General features: G+C 47.5%; 2 protein-coding genes across 7 annotated transcripts in view; both read right to left on the minus strand.

Annotated features, from left to right (window-relative positions):
• Window positions 1-7,732, minus strand: part of cabz01076234.2 — a 16,566-nt gene extending 8,834 nt beyond the window's left edge. The window contains exons 1-5 of one of the 3 annotated variants that reach the window (XM_069191415.1): window positions 7,123-7,732; window positions 5,872-6,072; window positions 4,199-4,267; window positions 2,950-3,297; window positions 1,072-1,368 (exon numbers count right to left, since the gene is read on the minus strand). In XM_069191415.1, the coding sequence (XP_069047516.1) occupies window positions 1,072-1,368; window positions 2,950-3,297; window positions 4,199-4,267; window positions 5,872-6,072; window positions 7,123-7,342 (1,135 nt within the window). In that variant the 5' untranslated portion in view covers window positions 7,343-7,732. Of the gene's footprint in view, window positions 1-1,071; window positions 1,369-2,949; window positions 3,298-4,198; window positions 4,268-5,088; window positions 5,847-5,871; window positions 6,073-7,122 lie in introns of those variants that run through there. The other 2 variants (XM_069191416.1, XM_069191417.1) reach the window with 2 other exon arrangements.
• Window positions 7,733-8,618: 886 nt separating this feature from the next.
• On the minus strand, window positions 8,619-21,946 carry LOC102690817 (serine protease FAM111A-like). Of its 4 annotated transcripts, XM_069191421.1 has the most exons (6): window positions 21,761-21,946; window positions 20,819-20,982; window positions 17,233-17,287; window positions 15,116-15,172; window positions 14,157-14,234; window positions 8,619-13,484 (listed from the first exon to the last, which is right to left on the minus strand). In XM_069191421.1, exons 3-6 carry the CDS (start codon window positions 17,248-17,250, stop codon window positions 11,295-11,297), a joined length of 2,343 nt encoding a protein of 780 aa, XP_069047522.1. In that variant the 5' UTR covers window positions 17,251-17,287; window positions 20,819-20,982; window positions 21,761-21,946; the 3' UTR covers window positions 8,619-11,294. The 4 variants fall into 4 exon arrangements, with proteins under 4 accessions (XP_069047522.1, XP_069047519.1, XP_069047523.1 ...); XM_069191418.1 differs by lacking the exon at window positions 20,819-20,982; XM_069191422.1 differs by lacking the exon at window positions 20,819-20,982 and having other exon boundaries at window positions 14,190-14,234; window positions 21,761-21,945.
• Window positions 21,947-23,184: the final 1,238 nt, after the last annotated feature.

Here is a 23,184-nt window from a genome sequence, read left to right on the forward strand (position 1 = left end):
ACTGAGAGAGAGGGGTTAATACAGTCCAGACACACTGACTGGACACTCCAGTACATTAACACTGCACTGAGAGAGAGGGGTCAATACAGTCCAGACACACTGACTGGACACTCCAGTACATTAACACTGCACTGAGAGAGAGGGGTTAATACAGTACAGACACACTGACTGGACACTACAGGACATTAACACTGCACTGAGAGAGAGGGGTTAATACAGTCCAGACACTCCAGTACATTAACACTGCACTGAGAGAGAGGGGTTAATACAGTCCAGACACACTGACTGGACACTCCAGTACATTAACACTGCACTGAGAGAGAGGGGTTAATACAGTCCAGACACACTGACTGGACACTCCAGTACATTAACACTGCACTGAGAGAGAGGGGTTAATACAGTCCAGACACACTGACTGGACACTACAGGACATTAACACTGCACTGAGAGAGAGGGGTTAATACAGTCCAGACACACTGACTGGACACTACAGGACATTAACACTGCACTGAGAGAGAGGGGTTAATACAGTCCAGACACTCCAGTACATTAACACTGCACTGAGAGAGAGGGGTTAATACAGTCCAGACACACTGACTGGACACTCCAGTACATTAACACTGCACTGAGAGAGAGGGGTTAATACAGTCCAGACACACTGACTGGACACTCCAGTACATTAACACTGCACTGAGAGAGAGGGGTTAATACAGTCCAGACACACTGACTGGACACTACAGGACATTAACACTGCACTGAGAGAGAGGGGTTAATACAGTCCAGACACACTGACTGGACACTACAGTACATTAACACCACTGAGAGAGAGGGGTTAATACAACCTATTCTCCCTGTCCTGCTTTACAAGGTCTATATACCAGTTTTTACAGTTAACAGCCCAGTAACAGGTAGCAGTGACTCCTCTGGACCTGCATTAGAGGTAAAACGGTCTGAAGCAGGGGCGCGCTTCCACAAAGAGACATCTCTAGGCGAGTCTCGCACTCCCTCCCACACAGCTGGACCGAACTGTACCACAGTGAGCTGGCCAGCAGGGCGGCGACAGTGGCGTACCTGCGGTGTGGTGCGGCAGACCCACCCTGCTCTCCCTCCCGTCCTGCCCCGCGGCGTGGCTGACGATACAGGCCAGCCAGGCGTGGCTGCCGGGGGCCAGCGGGAGCCAGCTGCTGGCGGTGACCAGTCCGTGGGGGTCCGCGCTGTAGTGGGGGGCCGGGGCGCTCACATTCGCCCCGGTGTCGTCCGTCCAGTGGAGCCACGGCTGGGGCGACCAGCCCTCCGACACACAGCTCACGTTCAGCCGCCCCCTGTCCTCCATGGGCACCACCCTCAGCACCGGGGGCATCCCTACGGCTGGGAGAGAGGGGGCACACGCCGCACACCGTTCAGACAGGACACAGTAAAAAACAAGAGCAGGACCTGAACAGGCTTGTCTGGCCAGATCAGCTCTGTCTGAGGCTCACTGTGGGAATCCCTCACTCGGGAGACACTTGGATTTTACACGTCTCGCAGAGGAAAGCTACAAGGTAGGAAACAGCAAAGTACAGGATCAGTGACCACAGGCTGGACACAGACACACCTGGCTGCCCAGAGAGGACAGGCTCAGTGACACAGCCTGGCCATAGAAACTGGACACAGGCAGACCTGGCTGTCCAGAGAGGACAGGCTCAGTGACACAGCCTGGCCATAGAAACTGGACACAGGCAGACCTGGCTGTCCAGAGAGGACAGGCTCAGTGACACAGACAGACCTGGCTGTCCAGAGAGGACAGGCTCAGTGACACAGCTTGGACACAGACAGACCTGGCTGTCCAGAGAGGACAGGCTCAGTGACACAGCCTGGCCACAGAAACTGGACACAGGCAGACCTGGCTGTCCAGAGAGGACAGGCTTTGCTCCCAATGCCAATGGGGGAAATAGAGGCAGAGATGCACTTCCTGCACTGTAACAAATATTCTGGGATTAGACAAACATTCTTCACCCAGATTTACTGATGTAATCCCAGCACTTCCACACCTGTCAAAATCAGAACAGCTCCCAATTCTGCTGGGAGAGGGAGGAGGGAACTCAGTTGAACTGGCAGCCCAATATGTGATCTCCTTTTTTTTAAGTGAGCCTAGCTCTCAATAATATTTTATGTGTTGTATGTTGTATGTAAATGTCCTTGTATGTATTTGTATTTGTACTGCAATGTCTGTAGATGTTGTACAGATTGCACACGCTTTAGCAACACTGTACTTCATTTGTCATGCCAATAAAGCTTCTTGAATTGAAACTGAAAATTGACAGAAGGAGCAGAGACACACAGAGACAGGGACTCTGTACCAGAGAGAGGAGAGAGAAGGAGCAGAGACACACAGAGACACAGACTCTGTACCAGAGAGAGGAGAGAGAAGGAGCAGAGACACACAGAGACACAGACTCTGTGCCAGAGAGAGGAGAGAGAAGGAGCAGAGACACACAGAGACACAGACTCTGTGCCAGAGAGAGGAGAGAGAAGGAGCAGAGACACACAGAGACAGGGACTCTGTACCAGAGAGAGGAGAGAGAAGGAGCAGAGACACACAGAGACACAGACTCTGTACCAGAGAGAGGAGAGAGAAGGAGCAGAGACACACAGAGACACAGACTCTGTACCAGAGAGAGGAGAGAGAAGGAGCAGAGACACACAGAGACAGGGACTCTGTACCAGAGAGAGGAGATAGAAGGGACAGAGACACACAGAGACAGGGACTCTTTACCAGAGAGAGGAGAGAGAAGGGACAGAGACACACAGAGACAGGGACTCTGTGCCAGAGAGAGGAGAGAGAAGGGACAGAGACACACAGAGACAGGGACTCTGTGCCAGAGAGAGGAGAGAGAAGGGACAGAGACACACAGAGACAGGGACTCTGTGCCAGAGAGAGGACAGTGAAACAGACTCTGGTTCACTCACCGGTCACTCTGAGCAGGACGCTCTTGTCCTCGTACCATTGATCGCTGGACACGTAGCAGGAGAACTGCCCCGCGTCCTGCAGGCTCACCCGCTCAATCCGCAGGGAGACATTGCCCTTCTGGAGCTCCTCCACAGCGACCAGGGACGCTCGGCCCTGGAAGTCGGAGTCCAGCTTCAGGACCGGGTCCTTCCCAGGCTGAAACGCCACCGGCGTTTCGAATCTCCCAGCCCGGTACCAGCGCAGCTCCAGCCCCTCAGCACTCTGGTTGGGAGAGAGCCAGCAGGGCAGCAGGACAGAACCTCCCCACCGGGCCTCAATGGGACTGGACACCGACACCGAGAAGACACCTGAGGACAGCAGGACAGACACACTGAGCACTGCTGGACAGAACACTGAGAGACAGCAGGACAGACACACTGAGCACTGCTGGACAGGACAGGACACTGAGAGACAGCAGGACAGACACACTGAGCACTGCTGGACAGGACAGGACACTGAGAGACAGCAGGACAGACACATTGAGCACTGCTGGACAGGACAGGACACTGAGAGACAGCAGGACAGACACACTGAGCACTGCTGGACAGGACAGGACACTGAGAGACAGCAGGACAGACACACTGAGCACTGCTGGACAGGACAGGACACTGAGAGACAGCAGGACAGACACATTGAGCACTGCTGGACAGGACAGGACACTGAGAGACAGCAGGACAGACACATTGAGCACTGCTGGACAGGACAGGACACTGAGAGACAGCAGGACAGACACACTGAGCACTGCTGGATAGGACAGGACACTGAGAGACAGCAGGACAGACACACTGAGCACTGCTGGATAGGACAGGACACTGGGAGACAGCAGTACAGACATACTGAGCACTCTGGACAGGACAGGACACTGAGAGACAGCAGGGCAGACATACTGAGCACTCTGGACAGGACAGGACACTGAGAGACAGCAGGACAGACACACTGAGCACTGCTGGACAGGACAGGACACTGAGAGACAGCAGGAGAGACACACTGAGCACTGCTGGATAGGACAGGACACTGGGAGACAGCAGTACAGACATACTGAGCACTCTGGACAGGACAGGACACTGAGAGACAGCAGGACAGACGTACTGAGCACTGCTGGACAGGACACTGAGAGACAGCAGGAGAGACACACTGAGCACTGCTGGACAGGACAGAGACACTGAGCAGTGCAGTAACAGTACTAGCAGTAGTAACATCAGTACTCACCAGCTCCAGACACACAGGGTGAAGCCCACATCCACAGGCTCAGCGTCAGGATCCACAGCCACAGGCCTGCTGACGAAAAACAAGACATGAGCGACTCGCTAAACTGCGCTAGATTTTCGCCTCCAGTCAGACTGGCCCCTCGCTCCCATCTGTCTGCAGCGGCGGCGGTGGCTGTGGACAGGGGGCGCTGTGGGGTCAGAAAACTATCGCACAGCAGCGTGACCGGCCAGCCCGTCTTCTGGCGGCTCAGGAGGCCTGAGTGCACAGACGGATCATGAGGTGTATTTCGGTTACACACACAAGCACTCTACTCTCGTACCCCAGCTCCAGCCATCACGCCAGAACACCTTCTATTCCACAGCGGGGCTCGAGGACACCTGTGTGAGAACGTGACTCTCGCCCGCCACCGATTACCTGATAAATTAACACTCACTATCTATATAGTCTATATCTATATGAATCGATATACAGGCGGCGAAGCAGTGCCTCTGTGGCTAAGGAGCTGCGCCTGTGGCTGGAAGGTTGCCGGTTCAAATCCCGCAGCCGGCAGAGGAATCCTACTCTGTTGGGCTCCTGAGCAAGGCCCTTAACCCCAACTGCTCCAGGGGCAGTGTACAATAGCAGACTCTTTGCTCTGACCCCAAGCTTCTCTCCCTGTCTGTGTGTCTCATGGAGAGCAAGCTGGGGTATGCGAAAAGACTAATTCCTAATGCAAGAAATTGTATAGGGCTAATAAAGCAACATTATCATTATCATTACAGGTGACTCTGGTGGCAGGCGAGCTGGAGCTCATACAGGTGTGTCAGTGCTGCAGAGCTGCTGGTGAGACTGTAGGCAGTAGCAGGGCCTGCAGTACCGCAACTGGAATAACACCCCCGAGCTGAACTCACCTTCACGTTACTGCAGCTCCGGTGTGAAAGAAGTGAAAATAAAACACAGTCAGTCTCTCTGTCACACCACTCTCTCTCACACACAAGGCATAACTGAGTCAGGTCTGTCTGTGTCCAGTTTCTATGGCCAGGCTGTTATCACTGAGCCTGTCCTCTCTGGACAGCCAGGTCTGTCTGTGTCCAGGCTGTTATCACTGAGCCTGTCCTCACTGAGCAGCCAGGTCTGTCTGTGTCCAGTTTCTGTGTCCAGGCTGTGTTACTGAGCCTGTCCTCTCTGGACAGTCAGGTCTATGTCCACTTTCTATGGCCAGGCTGTGGTCACTGAGCCTGTCCTCTCCGGACAGCCATGTCTTTACTGTAAATGTCCAGTTTTTTGTTTCTGTTTTTGCAACACTCCTGTAAATCTGTGCGAATTGATCTGTGTTCAAGCCTTGGTCTCAGTGTGAGAGTGCGCTGTGCTATCTGGACGGGCCAGGATGTTCATCACTACCCTGGCATAGAATTCACGCCATCATTGTTTACAAGTGTTCGTCTCTTTTATGCCAAATACCGTCGCGCCAGCAAAGCTTTTTAGTATCGTTTTGGCTGAAGAAGCGGATACACAGAGACCCCGAGAGAGACAGAGCTCCGCTTATCTCATCTGCGCAGTTCTTTAGCGCACGGAGGCTCTGAGATGCTCTTGTGCCGAAAACAAAAATCGCCTCACGGCCTCCTTCGATGGCACGTTACTACGTTTACTCCCGCCTCACGATAACAGTCTTTTTTTCATAAACAGTACAGCACCTGTCCTTCTCGGTAACCTTCGCTCGACTGCGCAGAGATTTCTCCTCAGTCCGGGGGACAGAGCGGTGGGGAACATTTTTCCCGGGACGATAACGTTAGCACCTTCCGCCATAACGAAGACCGCGGAGAAGCGAGATGCGACCCCGCTGCGCACAGAGGCTGACAGCCAGCCTGCCAATCCCGTTACTGGACATTCACTGCCTGCGAATGGAAACAAGACACTGGTTTTAAGACTCCAGTTCAAAGGGCCTTATTGATTGATAATTTACAAAAACAATGCTGACGCAGCTATCTACTCGAGCATTTACAAATAACAACTTACTACGAGGCTGGGCGAAAAGACCGCTTAAATAAGTAGTAAGAAAATGTAATCATTCTAGCATAAACAATCTGACACATGAATTCATAAACTAAACGCTTATACATGGAGAATTATAAGAGAGTTCAAGTAGAAGGCATAACTAGACAAAAAAAATCCTTTGCAACTGAGATTTCTCATCGTTAAAACGTCTCTTCTCCCTCGGATCTCAGATTCCGGGTAATTCCAGTTAAAGGAGGAGAAAATCCAATTCAAATACAGTAGAGATCATTATAAACGACTAAGAAACTCCAGACAGGTGACGGTTAATGTACTATAGATAAGGGCAGGGTTTTACAACCAGGTATTAAAAACAAACACATCTATCCCGAGACTTACGAACTTCATGCCTCGTATAATGAAAACTCATAAATCGAAGATTAAATTACCATAAATGTATATGGAGGAAAATTATAATGCACGCCTGAGCCCAAACATTCAACCTATTCTCACCCGTAAATGCTCAAAATACAGCCAAAAACATTTACACAACAAGCACAAATTCAGTTCATTACTTAATGCTGTTCAACAAAAATATAATTAACCGTTCACTGTTTTTTGACACCGTTTAATTTAGCCATTAAACTTGAAGGAAAAAGTATTCAAACATGTAAAAATTAGTGAACGAACGTAGCCTAGCCTAAATGTTTGCTATTGAAAGCTGCAGCGATAAATGGTAGGCGCATTCATTATAATAACACTGAAGTAAATAAGGACAAACGGCTAATTAGCATAAATAACTGTTATTGCAAACAACAGCACAAATCAATGTTAAACCGTAACATACTATGTAGTGTATTGTTTAATCATTTATAAATAAACAACATACACGTCTGAATAACGTTTCTAAACTGTAGAGTAATAAATGAGAAAATGCTCGTTCAGATTCTCACCTGACAAGCTGACAATCGAGTGACGAAGAGCAGAGGGGTGACTGAGACAGGCTGTCGTTGTCGTTTTGGACGCTGTGATGGTGATGACTGACAGGGGGTGGTGGCGTACATCTCGATACGCGATGTTGAAGCCTGGGTATCCGTAGGAGTAGGAGTAGGGGAAGTAAGGCAGCACCTCTCGTCTTTTTATCACAAAGGTCTCGGTAACATTGAACAGCATCGCCCATGTGAGCTCTCAACCGACGAACTCTTTCGAGGTTACCCTCGTTTCCGTCCGCTTAAGAATCTGCCGCATCAGTAAAGGCAAAATACTGACGAAGTGTTGCGGTATCCATCTCTTTCGGCAGCCCGCCACTGGCTTCATCGTCCTCCCCCAGTCCTCAGGCATCAAGCTGCAGGATCTCTTCCTTCGTCAGCTCGTCCGTCTGGAACTGTGGCACCTCTTGGGCATAACATCTTCACCACTGGTCTCCTTGAATCCAGCTTTGTTAACAAGCTTCACCGTGTCTTCTTTATTGTTGTTTTGTTCCGTGGGTACGAAGCCTTCAAAGTCATTCACAAATTCAGGCGCAAGTTTTTTCCCCATGCAGTATTCATTGTTTTTGTACTTTCTCCCATGCAGTTCCTTGATCCTCCACAGCCGTTGTTAAATAGTTTCTATTGTTTTTCAATGAATCCTTAATCTTAAAGTGTTTTAATCTTTGCTGTCCAGTCCATCAGTGAGAGATATTTGATCACCAACTGCATCTTACATGCCTTAAAGCTTGATATAATACCTTGGTCCATTGGTTGGCTTAAAGATGTTGTGACATATTGGAACAGACAACCAGTTACACATACCTGGGTCTAACAAGTTCATCTGGGAGTTCTAGCATTGAAGGCACTGAAGATGAAAGTGCACTGGGCTTTCTACACCACGTTAAGGAGGTTTTACAACATCACACCTTCCCCATAAAAGTCTGGTTGTGAATTGTAGAAGTGTAATCAAACCCATTGCCCTATATGGCAGTGAAGTGTGGGGTACAATCACAGGCCAGGCTTACACTAAATTCTGTAGCACACAGAATTCTGTAAAAACATTGATTATGCAGAGAAGAAACACCTAGTATGTATGCAGGGGTTAATTAGGCCAATAGCCATTGCTACAGAAGAAAGCAATAAAATACTAACTACGCCTGAAAAATAATGACCAGAATTCCTACCACCACAAGACCCTGCAGAGCCAAGAGCTGAGCCTGGAGAAGAGCCCTCTGAGCCAGCTGGTCCTGAGGCTCACAGCCACCAACCAAACTCAGCAAGGCACAGCTAAAACAACACAAGTCCAATTCAACCAAGAAAGTACATTAATACAATCAATATTATAAATAATATGCAATAGAAAGCATGTGATGTAAGAGAAATATTTGGAGTGAAATTACAAAGATGTCTTTAGTGTATCTTCCTTTAAGATTAATAATTCTTCTTCAAATTCTAAAGAAAGAACAGATACCCAAATGTTAAAGCTTCTGTTTATTATGACAGATGATATGAAAATGAATACTACATAGCAAATGTGAAAATAATATTTAGCATCAGGTGGCCCACAGGATGGGATGTAAGCTTTCTCCCAGCACAGCAGAAGAGGGGTTCACTGAGTCTCCCCAAGTCCGCAGTGGGGGTCTCTGGCTGTAGTCTTGTCTCCTGTTGTTTCCCTTCTCTGCTCTCTCCTGCACGAAGCTCAGGGGGGTATCTGGAGCCCAAAGGATGCGAATCAAGTCCAGTAATCAGAGCCACACTGGGTCTGTGTGCTTCATCCCAGCCATTGACACGTACATGAGGCACAAAGCAGACCCCACAACCTGCTGTCCTCCCCCATGAGCACAGCTCCAGGCACAAACACAATCAGTGGCTTCATGAGACAACCTGATCCACAGAGAATTATAAGAAAGTCACAAGAATAACAACTGAATGGAGTAGGAATACATTTACAGTATATGATAGGTAAGAAAAACATAAATGGAAAGTTATTATAAAGTAAGAAAAAAATAGTCTTAGTATCATACATTGTAATTATTAAAGTTAAAAAGTTAAAAATTAATCTTAAGCAAAAAGTCTTAAAATGAATATAATCAAGATTGTAAATCATTATTCAAATCATTCATCATTATTCAATCATTAATCAAATAAATTATATTATAATCAATATTATATGAAATAAAGCATGTAATATTATACATTATGATATAATATAGTTTTTTTTAATAAACTCTCCCACTGCTATAGCCATCAGTCCACCCAATACATTGATTATCTATCATGTTTTCTTTGGGCTTTAAGGCACCTTACAAAAACACTTGAAGGGGAACTGCAATGCTGTTTTCATATTTTAAGGTTAGAAAGAATCAGCTTTGAATAGTGTATTTCAAATCGCAATAAAAGTAAAATGTACACAGTAACTTGTAAAATCTCCGATTTACATCACAAAATAGACAACATTCCTAAGTATGCACAGCACCAAGTTCTGCAATTCAGAATGAGGCAACAAAACATCCAGTGACATTAAGCAGCCTTATTACATTGTAAACAAGCAGGCTTGTGAATACATCTCTTTCAATCGAACAGAACTATTGCTCTCAACTTCGAGATGGTTTTGCCGACAAATACCAATTACTTGTTAAGTCTGCATGCAGATCACATTGAAACATTTCTGCAGTGAAATGTCTGCTGCACAACCCATATTCATTCACTAGTACATCACATTACATTAATCATTACAGTGACTAGTGAGCAGGAAGAGCCGCATCACGTCACAATTCTCGCTAGCTCTCGACAACATGGCCACTATACGGTACTTTCACAAAATTCACCACTTTGTGCTAAATTCAAAATTTGTCATTTCTCCTAATCAACTAATTTATTTTGTTACTGAGATTTAATAACCAGTCTGCGAAATATGGACTGCAGTCCCCCTTTCACATTAAGAACAGAACTATGAAATTCATTTCTGCTATAACGCGATCGTTGGCTCTCAAAGAATGTCACATATCTAAACACCCTGAGCTCTGACCCCAAGCTTCTCTCTCCCCGTCTGTGTGTCTCATGGAGAGAAAGTTGGGGTATGCGAAAAGACTAATTCCTAATGCAAGAAACTGTATAGGGCTAATAGAGTCATCTTATCTTATCTTAATTGTTGCCTTTAATCATTTTAACTGAACTAATTTTCAGACGATTGTAAAACGAGGAATCTGTGTAGGTCCCCAATCTGTAGATCTCCTTCTATCAAATGCAGAAAAGACTATAGGTAACAGCTTGCGCAAGAAAGAAAGAAAGGTGTCAATATTTACAGACTTAATGACTTTTGTGGACAATGACAGGAAAACTGGGCTGGCACAAGCCGGACGGACCCCAGCAGCTGAACACCATAAGGCACAAACAGGGAGTGCAAGTTTGGTGAATGTCCCTCAGACACAGAATGGAGGCATTATTTCAAGTGACGTTGACATTCAGATCCTGGACTCCACTGTGTAATTCATACAGTAGGTTATCAATGTAGAGTAACATGAGAACCTGGGACAGTTTGAGGACACATTATCCAGGTTTCTCACTAGAGCTCATAAGCTTGTTTTCCTCCAGTCAAGTTGTCTCGAAGATAAAATGTGCAAAAGTCATTTGGTATCATAATCACAGCATTTGATCTTTCCTTGAAAAGTGGATGATTTCCTATTGATGATTTCAGTGAAATTACTTTCTGTTTTGGCTGGTTCAGCTACAGATGAGTGTTGTTTCTCATTTGTTTTTCCATTAGTTAATTCTTCAAGGGTAGCACCATCACCAAAGCACTATTTACAATGTTGAGGGATTTAACTGCATTATATTTAACAAGGCCGCAGTTCTGAAGTAAGGCCAGCAGGAGGAAATCTTGAATGTCAAAGATCAATGACTATGAAAATCATTAAATGAACAAGTAAAGGTTAATTCCACACTGAAAAGAAGAAACACAAAGTTTTGGCTCTTACATCATCTTCAAGTGTCAGGGAGAGAGAGCAAGGTGGCAGGAATATAAAACACAGGAGAGCAAAGGACAAAGCAGACAAGGATGAACATTCAAAATCTGTGTTTAGAAGCAATGGCTCTGTCTTTATCAGAACGTGTTTGTCTCTCTGGATCTCTTCATATGTCTGGATGTCCTCCTCCTATTGGATCTCTTCATCTGGCTGGATTGCCACCTCCACCTGGATCTCTTCGTCTGACTGGTCCTCCTCCTCCTCCATCTGGACCTCTTCATCTGTCTGGATCACCTCCTCCAGCTGGATCTCTTTGTCTGTCTGGAGACTCTTCTCCACCTGGTTCTCTTCTTCCTCCATCTGCATCTCTTCCTCTCGCAGTATCTCTCCCTCAGTTGGACAAGAGTTACTGGACAAATTATCACAGCCCTCAAGAAGCCTCCTGAAAGCATCGACAATGAATGAAGCATCAACATCTTCTTGCGAGAACTCGGCTTCAAACGTGCTGAAGAGCGACTCTCCCAGCTGCCCATGTTGGTGACATAGGCCCTTCAGGGCTTCCAGAATCTCATCTGGAGCTGCTGCTTCTTTCAGCAGTACTGACAGCTCTGGGTTGTGACCCGCTGCCTCCATGAACCGTTTCAGAACACCGATGGGCCTTCTATTGTCTCGCACCTGGTGAATCATCTGTTTTATAATGCTGCTGATGATGGCCCAGAGGGACACTGCATACTCGATAATGCTCTGCTGTTTCCCAGAAGGGGTTCTGTAAGAGTAACCCCCTGTGTGCATGGCAACTAGCTGGCCATATCCGTCAAAAACTGGGGAGCCAGAGGAGCCATCAAAAAAGCAGGTGTTGTAAGTCAGCTTGTCCTGATCATTCTCTAGGGCTGTGAAATTAATTTCCTCTAAGTAAGATTTGTTAAAGATTTGAAGATAGTGAGAGTTTCTCACGATGTGGTCTGAGGATGCAGCCTTCCGTTCGTTGAGCTCAATAACTGAACATATATCCTTCTTTTTGATCCCGCCGTCAGGATGGCCAATGATGCAAATACCCCCTCTCTTTGGAAGGGAGCCAAATTTCCCAAGGAGCTGGGATGGGAGACCTGTGTCAGACTGGAGCTCCAGTAAAGTATAATCAAGATCCCTGTCATAGGCCAGCAGCTCTGATTTTGTACCCAAAATCTCTCCAGGGCAGCCAGCTTCGAGGTGTTGGAATGTGACGGTTACCTTCTTGAGCAGCTTCATGCTTTGAGGATATAAGATGTTTTCTACCACATGAGCATTTGTAAGGATAAAGCAGTCAAAGAGACAGAAGCCTGTGCCTGTGGGAGACTTCTCAATGAAGATCTGACAGACAGAACAACTGAGCTCGTCCAGCATCATTGACTTCCACACCTCCGAAAAAATCTCTGTATTTTTCCCATATTCCTCTCTGAATATTCGCGCGACCTGGGAAAAGTTCCTTATCCCCTCTCTCTTTTTTAATTGCTGAATGAGGCCTTCAAACTGGGATCGAAGAGCATGGAGCAACCCCTCGGACTGTGGAATGGCTTGGTATCGCCTCTTCTTTACGCTTTGAGGAGCAGTAGGATTGGACTGGTCTTTGCATGTGCTGCTAGAAGAAGGAGTGGCTGTAGGACAAGCTGCCGGGTCCGTGGAGTCACCCAAGTCCCTTGTGGGGTTCCCAGGCCGCAACCTTGCCTTTGATTCAGTGGGTGTCTCCTGGCAACACTGTGTGGACCGGTGTTGCGACTCTCCATTCGGCACGATTAGCAGCAGGGTGAATACTCTGCCATCCAGCTTGTCCACTCGAGAGGACAGCTCCACAGTTTTTGCCGTGAGTAGCTCCGAAAGTTTACAGCAATTCTCAAACACGCAAGGAAGGAAGCGGCCGTCTCTTTCTAAAGCCTCCTTGACCGTCTCAGCTTCAAACGCGTAGACACAAATTTTGCAGTCTTTTTTATGAAGGTGGTTGTTTTGCAACACCTTCCTGACTTTTGACTTCTGTTGGCCTTTAGGTTTTATGTAGAAAACAACTCCTTGGCCTCTTCCATTTTTCAGGGGTTTGGCAGAGTGGGAAATGATGCGAGATTCACTTTTTACAGCGGGAATGTGCTCTAGTTGGAAGCTCTCTCCCTCTTGGATAAAGGAACAAGGCATATGAGCTGCCACCATGCCCGTCAGATGTTTCTGTCCCACAAGGACCAGATCTTTCTCCTGATTGTTCTCCAGGTCCCGAGGCAGAAGCTCTGCCACTGTTGTGGCTCGGTCACAAGTAACCTCCCTGGGGTCCCCAAGGGCATATTCACCATAGAAGATGACAGAATGGGGCTTGTGTTGCTCTTCTTCCATCTTCCTCATCTTCTGCCTTGGGGGCTGGGCAGCAGACAGAAATGGACACACAAAACAAGGAAAGAAAGGTTAGGGGAGGCACACAAGTGTGATATCTATGCAGCAGTGCAGAGGCATAGTCACAGGTCACAGGATTGCTAACTGGGGTGCCGTGAGTTCAAGTGGGGCTTAGCTGTTGTACCCTAGACCAGGCTTCGCCACTTGGACAGCTCCAGTAACATGGCCAGCTGTGTCATGAGTAGGTAAAGTGGGCAGACAGATTAATAACAATGTCCAAAAGACTCTCTGAATCAGTGGTTTTCAACCGGTGTTGGCAGTTATTAAAACTCACTATTCAATCTGACCAAAATTACAAATCAGAAAACTTGTGACAATTAATCATCAAATACCTTAAAAGCGAGGTATATGTCTTTTTGATTATAAACCATGAATGTTCTAAGTGCAGAACCAGGACTTAATAGCAAAAAGGAGGCCCAAACCTGCCATTTTTTTAAGCACACATTAAAATCCACAAAGAAATGGTTAATTGACCACAAAATCAACATTCTGCAATACCCATTTCAGTCTCGGGGCTTGAACCCCACTGATAAGCTTTGGTTTAAATAGAAGAGGACAGTCCATAAGTGCAGACCGGAAGATATATAGGATGGACAAAATTCTGTATGGAGGAAGGGTATATGATCCCTCCCAATGTACCACAGATGAGCAGGAGTGATGAATGACACTGACCGCGTTCTCCTTCCCATGTGCCGGCCGCTGTGGAGTGCTGCTGGGCTGTAGAGGACACAAACACAAAAGTAAGCAAATGTGGCACACACCAACACACTGCAAGACGCACTCACTGACAGTCCCTGCAGCGCAGTCAGTCGAGCAGCAGGAGGAGGAGTGAGAGCAGCAGCAGGAGGAGTGAGAGGAGCAGGAGGAGGAGTGAGAGCAGCAGCAGGAGGAGGAGTGAGAGCAGCGGCAGGAGGAGGAGGAGTGAGAGCAGCGGCAGGAGGAGGAGGAGTGAGAGCAGCGGCAGGAGGAGGAGGAGGAGTGAGCTGCAGCAGGAGGAGGAGGAGTGAGAGCAGCAGCAGGAGGAGGAGGAGTGAGAGCAGCAGCAGCAGGAGGAGGAGTGAGCTGCAGCAGCAGGAGGAGGAGTGAGCTGCAGCAGGAGGAGGAGGAGTGAGCAGCAGCAGGAGGAGGAGTGAGAGCAGCAGGAGGAGGAGGAGTGAGCTGCAGCAGGAGGAGGAGGAGTGAGCAGCAGCAGGAGGAGGAGTGAGAGCAGCAGGAGGAGGAGGAGTGAGAGCAGCAGGAGGAGGAGTGAGAACAGCGGCAGGAGGAGGAGGAGTGAGAGCAGCTGCAGGAGGAGGAGGAGTGAGCTGCAGCAGGAGGAGGAGGAGTGAGCTGCAGCAGGAGGAGGAGGAGTGAGCTGCAGCAGGAGGAGGAGGAGTGAGAGCAGCAGGAGGAGGAGTGAGAGCAGCAGCAGGAGGAGGAGGAGTGAGAGCTGCAGCAGGAGGAGGAGTGAGCAGCAGCAGGAGGAGGAGTGAGCAGCAGCAGGAGGAGGAGTGAGCAGCAGCAGGAGGAGGAGTGAGCAGGCATATTCTTCAGGTGTTAATTTGGCTCAGTATACTGAGATCTGTACACTGTCTGAAGAGGCGGGTTCCTGCACGTACCGTGAGATACTCATCCAGTCTTTTCTGATTCCTCTGAACGGATGCCAGGGCGGGTCTCTGTCAGAAAAGCAGGGGGGAGGTGAGAGATCAGGGTCTGTATTCCACCTCCACAGGGAACAGTTACATAATGTTGCACTAACTGCACATGCAGGTGAGGCAGAAGACGTACAACAGTTAAGACAGGATAACAATGTTCCCCCACTCTGACAGCCAAGCACGTATGACACACACACTCACCCACACAGCCACACACCTGCGAAACACACACACACACACACACACACTCAGAGAGACAGCCTCACACCTGCGACACACACACACACACTCAGAGAGACAGCCTCACACCTGCGACACACACACACTCAGAGAGACAGCCTCACACCTGCGACACACACACACACACTCAGAGAGACAGCCTCACACCTGCGACACACACACACACACTCAGAGAGACAGCCTCACACCTGCGACACACACACACACACTCAGAGAGACAGCCTCACACCTGCGACACACACACACACACTCAGAGAGACAGCCTCACACCTGCGACACACACACACACACTCAGAGAGACAGCCTCACACCTGCGACACACACACACACACTCAGAGAGACAGCCTCACACCTGCGACACACACACACTCAGAGAGACAGCCTCACACCTGCGACACACACACACTCAGAGAGACAGCCTCACACCTGCGACACACACACACTCAGAGAGACAGCCTCACACCTGCGACACACACACACACTCAGGGAGACAGCCTCACACCTGCGACACACACACACTCAGAGAGACAGCCTCACACCTGCGACACACACACACACTCAGAGAGACAGCCTCACACCTGCGACACACACACACTCAGAGAGACAGCCTCACACCTGCGACACACACACACACTCAGAGAGACAGCCTCACACCTGCGACACACACACACACTCAGAGAGACAGCCTCACACCTGCGACACACACACACACACTCAGAGAGACAGCCTCACACCTGCGACACACACACACACACTCAGAGAGACAGCCTCACACCTGCGACACACACACACTCAGAGAGACAGCCTCACACCTGCGACACACACACACTCAGAGAGACAGCCTCACACCTGCGACACACACACACTCAGAGAGACAGCCTCACACCTGCGACACACACACACTCAGAGAGACAGCCTCACACCTGCGACACACACACACTCAGAGAGACAGCCTCACACCTGCGACACACACACACTCAGAGAGACAGCCTCACACCTGCGACACACACACACTCAGAGAGACAGCCTCACACCTGCGACACACACACACTCAGAGAGACAGCCTCACACCTGCGACACACACACACTCAGAGAGACAGCCTCACACCTGCGACACACACACACTCAGAGAGACAGCCTCACACCTGCGACACACACACACTCAGAGAGACAGCCTCACACCTGCGACACACACACACACACACTCAGAGAGACAGCCTCACACCTGCGACACACACACACACACACTCAGAGAGACAGCCTCACACCTGCGACACACACACACACACACTCAGAGAGACAGCCTCACACCTGCGACACACACACACACACTCAGAGAGACAGCCTCACACCTGCGACACACACACACACACTCAGAGAGACAGCCTCACACCTGCGACACACACACACACTCAGAGAGACAGCCTCACACCTGCGACACACACACACACTCAGAGAGACAGCCTCACACCTGCGACACACACACACACACTCAGAGAGACAGCCTCACACCTGCGACACACACACACACTCAGAGAGACAGCCTCACACCTGCGACACACACACACACACACACACTCAGAGAGACAGCCTCACACCTGCGACACACACGCACACACTCAGAGAGACAGCCTCACACCTGCGACACACACGCACACACTCAGAGAGACAGCCTCACACCTGCGACACACACACACACACACTCAGGGAGACAGCCTCACACCTGCAACACACATACACACGCTTACAAATATCATGCACCTGCACACAGCCACACAAATATGATACATGCAAATAGTCCTGCACATACAATGTGAACACACACTACAGACAGGTCTGACCTTGCTTTTTTTCCCCATCCTGGAACAGCAGCCTGAGTGTCCTGTGCAGTTTTACCTGGCAGAGCAACACGAAAAAACAATGATAAATCTCATCTCTTCTGAACTGGTGCCTCCTAGCTAACAACCAGCTTTCCAGGGGAATATTTGGAAACCCTTGAATGCACTCTACCACCTTCGGCAATTTCAAACCCTTGTGTCGGAGATATCTATGCAACAATGTCCCGCTAAGACAGTTTTCACAAAACACCCGACAGTGCAAGCAGACAGCCTGCTTATCACAGCACAACTTGAACTTGGCTTAGACGGGGTCTTCCTTCGCCCCACAGCGCCAATTCCTGGCTCTTGTATAGCGCCGCTGAGCTCTGCCTGAATCTGTTTCCCTCGCGGGGGGTACGAGAGAGCACAGTGCAGTGTTGACGTTTAATCAGACAGCCCCTTGTAGGGTAGAATAATCTTTGCAGAATCCAGAATCTCTGGCCAGTCTCTTGTGTTCCCATAAACACCTAGACAGGGCAAGAATGAGTGTAGTGGAGGAACACGACCCAACACTAACGCAGACTGTCTATTCTGCAGTCCAGCTGTCCCATGGGGGACACAGCTTCTTTCAGTCGGCTGTACCCTCCGGTCCAGAGAGGGCACCCCCTGAACCCAGAGACTGGGGGAAGGTTACACAGTTTCACACGACACCGACACACACACACACCCGCCTGGAGACAGGAAGGTTAGAAGCGCGCAGACGAGAATTAGGGCCAGACAAGGCATCCCTGAGGTTTGAGGGCGGTGTGGAAGGGCCTTGCAGGTTTTTTTAAAAACGCAAAATAAAGCCAGGCGTGGGGGTAATCCGACACCGTGCTCTGTCTCGCTTCGGGGCGGAAGTTTGATTAAAGTAGCCAGACTGCATCCCTGCCTGTAGCTGAACTGTCCCTGTAGTTCTTAATTCCGAGCTGAAAATAAGACAGACTGTATCTGTAATTATCTACATGCGAGTCCTGCAGCTACAGGGCAATAGCGCACAAATGCAGCAGAGTGCACTGACATCTGGGCAGGTGCTTTTCGTTCGTGTGCAGTATGTGAGAAAAGGCATGAGCAAAACGCTTTGTTCAGAGGAACTCTGAATATACCGAGTCCTGAGACGACCATATCTGCCTCATAACCAGCTGCGCAGTCGCCCCGGATTGGCCCGGACAGGCGGGAAAAAGAAAGTGAAAGTGTTTTGCTCTGGCGCCTGGACTCTTTAAAGTCTTAAAACTCCGCGCAAGAGAAAAACACTCTTCAGAAATACACACACACGTCGGTATCAACGTGAGGGTCGCCAGCGATAATGATAATACAAACAATAATAATAATGTGCAAAGGAACACGAAATAGGTTTATTCCATGCTGAAATGAGAAGAGAGAAAACACAACATTTCGGCTGTGAAGCTTTCTTCAGGAGTGAGAAAGACAGGGCAGACAGCAAAGATTAAATAGCACAGAACGACGAAAAAATCTAGAAAAAGATTTAAAGGAAGGCATAGTGGGTCGCAGCAGGAGCAGGCTGAAGTAGTTCGGGTTATTCCATGCTGATAAGAGAAGAGAAAAAACAACATTTCGGCTGCAAAGCCTTCTTCAGGAGTGAGAAAGACAGGGCAGGCAGCAAAGGCAATTTAAAAATAACATACCGCAGACTTCCTGATGGCCCAATACGCTTTAGGAAAATGTTATATGGCTTCTTCTTCGGTCTTTGTCAAGCTTTAATGTTGTTGTTTTTTGGGGGGCGGTTGCGCACGAATATGGTTCGCACTATGATGTAGAGATGTCATATATATTGCACTCTGCGCCGATAGACTAAGACAAGCAGCTCCTGCAGACAACTTCGAAAAGCCCGCCACAGCAGGAAGTACGTCATGCATGACGTCAGGCATCAGAGTGGGGCGGAGACGCTCCCTGCCTGAAGGCTGGGATCTGTCTGGCTCGTATTGTTTTGTTTTTTTTAAAACAAAAATATATACAACTCACATTGCTACACTTCAGGAATGAAGAGACGTGTCCTTTCAGGCACAACACATTTAGGTTTCTGTAAATTTACATAGATTACAAACGCCACTGTATTTGACCACAGTGCAACATTTGCCGTTGATTTATAGTTTTTGGACTGAAAAGAAACTTATCATAGTAAATATGTTTGTAGACATCTTAAATGAAATTGTGACTGCCAGCATACCTGTATATTTACAAAGTTTGATAATAAGCGTTGCTGTGTTTCACCAGAGTGTGGTATTTGCAGATATACTACGCTTTTAAACTGAGGCTCGCGCTTGCCACCTGCTGGCCGTTCCGCTTAACAGCAGACGATTCACAAAAATAATCTAAAATTTGAACACATTAAAAACATGGATATCAGCATGATGCATTACACACACGAGACTACATATAACATCATTAGGGGCACACAACAAAGTTGCATTTTACAAAAAAAAAGATTACATGAGGTGAAGATAAGGTACACATAGCTTTCATGTTCATACATTTTAAAATTGTCTGGAACTATGCCCTTATGCCTATTTTAAACAGTTCTAATGTGGGTCTCCTTCTAGACCTTTACATTTTATATATATATAAAGTAACGAGAAAGATAATGATTAAGTTAATGACATGATATTTTTGTATTTTTGTAAAGGGATTAAAAGTAACATGATAGGTATTTATATTTATCTGTTTATCTATGCCAACAGCCATATCACCCTGCAACTCACAACTGGTGGCCCACTGCTGCTCAGCAGGAGTGAGCCTGGCCAGTACCTGGATGGGAAACTCCTGGGAAAGCTGAGGTAGAAGAGATGTTAGTGCCCAGCAGGGGGTGCTCACCCTGCAGTCTGTGTGGGTCCTAATGCCCCAGTATAGTGGTGGGGACACTTCTGTAAAAAGGCTCCATCCTTTGAATGAGATGTAAAACCAAGGTCTGACTCTCTGTGGTCATTAAAAGATTGCCAGGTGTTTCTTGAAAAGAGTAGGGGTGTGTTATGAATAATTTACCTTTGAAAATATTTTTGATTTACTAAAATATTCATCATTTGTAAATAACATTGCTTTATGTAAATAATTAGCGTTATCTTGAATTTTCTTGACCAGAAGTTACTAGAATGATTGTGTAAATCATTATAAAAAGCCTAGAACTTTGGAGGGGAGTTTGAATTCACCAGAGAGTAATGGACAGAGTTTGAGCAGAGAGGGATTCAGCCTGTTTTAAAAGTCATTTTATACTTACGAACAGGATTTATACAACATATATTTGGAATTTCTGTTTCTCGAGGGATATTGAATGTTGCCTCTTGTGTATGTTTTGGTGGAAAGGATTTGAAAGGGAAATCCTATAACAATCTACAGACCAGTGACGGAAGAGCATTGACAGAAAGGGTCTCTTAGATAAGTGAACTTTTGTGTTTTTTCTTTACTCATTATAAGTGATTGTAATTATAATTATTGTTTTGTTATTGTAAATAAATGTGTAAATATAAGATAAAAAAAATCGCTGACTGCTTTTATTTTACTGCATTGTAACAGGTGTAACCCTGGCACCATGACCAAATTTCCCATTGGCCTTTACCAGTCATGGCCTCCTAATAATCCCCATCTCTGAACTGGCTTCATCACTCTGTTCTCCTCCCCACTGAGAGCTGGTGTGTGGTGAGAGTACTGGTGCACTATGGCTGCTGTCACATCATCCAGGTGGGGCTGCACACTGGTGGTGGTGGAGGGGATCCCCATTACCTGTGAGTGGAGTGTCCAGAAAAGCACTATATAAATGTAAGCTATTATTATTATTTCCCTTAAAAGAAATGTTAACATTTGAATCTTTCTTTATATACCGTAAATTTGTTCATTTGATCACAGCCGTGAAAATCCAGGCCTCCCTGCTACAGAGATCCTTCCTACCAACCCAGGGGTGTAGCCATGGGTGGGCCTGATTTATCCTAGGCCTACCGAATCAGTCCAAAGTAATTTAAGATTGTTTTCCCCTTGTTTGCGTTACATGATTTGCTTTTTAATGTTACGTGTTTGATTTTTTTCATCTCATGCGATTTGCTATTGGCTCGCAGTATCTTTTGTGACCAATAAGACAATTATGTAAATATAGTGGGGCCGTGCATGCGTGGCCATAGCCTAATTGGCTATCGTTGTCGTGAATAATATTAATACTGACGGATAGATGCGAGTGTTTACTTTACAGATAACTATTCAGATCGCCTCTAAATGCCCTGCAGTATTTTAAGCGAACGACGTTTACAGAGCTAAAATGCATCCAAAGTATGTATTCGACGCTTTTATCTTCAGAACTTAATATTTTAAGACCTTCGCAGTTTTTACTCTCATGGCGCCTCACTCGATATTACCCTTGGGGCGATGCATTTACTCCACCCTCTGAAAGCCATACGTGCGTGCACGTTCTTCTGGTGTGTTATGCTCAAGTCCGCTGAATATTTAAAGGAAAGGTAAAAGCTCCGTGAAGTTGCCCCCCCCTACAAACAGCACAAGGAATGAAACCCACCTCGTTAGTGCTACTTTTGTGCCGGTTTGTGGTGTTGAAATAGCGTTCGTGCTGCTTTCGTTCCCGAGATGTAGCACCTTGTTTTTCCAGTGATCACGTGACCGTGCACGGTGACTTTGACCTCCAGTGACCCCGTCTGCCGAGTTCAAGCGCTCTGTTACAGTTTAGCTCGTACCCTTAACATTTTAAAGACAATCAATATCCATAAACATATGAGCCTCTTTGTGAATAATGCTAAGACATGACGAATGCCAACAAGTCAGCCATCTATGACATAAACCTGTGGTTGTAATGTACGTTAAATCACCGTGATTATAAGATCTATGTTTTTTATTTTCTAAGGCAGGTTCTCATTTCTATCCCTACTGTGACACGCTGTTGCCACGCGTAACAGTGGGATACCTTCACGGCAAGACCTCCGCAGCATTTTATGATAGGGACCCCATGTATATCGCATGTATATCGCGGCAGTGTATATCACGACTGGCGCCTTGCTTCCATGCCACCCTGGCACTGCTGTCACAACAAAGGTCTCATATCAGGACATGATATACCCAGATAGGACGTGTCACAATATATGTACTTTGTGTTGCGACATGGCATCAGCATATCCTGTCAGGGTATATCCTATCGCAACATATGGACTCCATGTCGCTACATGTAGTGGGGCATTTTGTCAGGGTATGTAATATCGCGATATACGATCTTCATGTCGCGACATGGGGGGGTAGGCATTTTGTAAGGGTATGTAATATCGCGATATATGAGCTTCATGTCGCGACATGGGGGTAGGCGTTTTGGCTGGGTATGTTATATCGCGATATAGGACCTTTCATGTCGCGACATGGAGTGGGGGCATTTTTGCCGGGGGTATGTCATATCGCGATATGCGGGTTTCATATCGCGACATGGGCGCGGGGGCATTTATCATATCGCGATATGTGGACTCCTTGTCGCGACATTGGGGTGGGCGTTTTGTCGGGGATACGCCATATCGCGACATGCGGGCTCCATGTCGCGACATAGGGGGCGGGGTGTCATATCGCGATATATGGAATTAATGTTGCGACAGTGGCGCCATGACAGTGATGCGCCAGTCTCAATGGGTATAGCAATGTGCGAGCACTCCTACCGTGACATGCTATCGGAGTCGTGAACGCGCTGTGGATGCCATGACATTCTTTGTCTGCTATTCAGTTTTGACCTCAGTGCGACTTCTCTTAGATTGATTAGTAATTGGAAACCAACGGATGTGTTACTGTATATCCAGCGTGCTCACACAGCACACACGGTTAACCGGGGCTACAGTATTTGGACCAAAAAGAACTTTCATCACCTGTGCATCTACACGTTCTCGGAACTTCCGCTGTGGCGCTTTACCCAATCAGAGTATCGATTCTCACTTTTCATCCAATCGCGGCCCG

The sequence above is a fragment of the Lepisosteus oculatus genome, chromosome 6 (assembly GCF_040954835.1).
Source record: "Lepisosteus oculatus isolate fLepOcu1 chromosome 6, fLepOcu1.hap2, whole genome shotgun sequence".
Taxonomy (NCBI): Eukaryota; Metazoa; Chordata; class Actinopteri; order Semionotiformes; family Lepisosteidae; genus Lepisosteus; species Lepisosteus oculatus.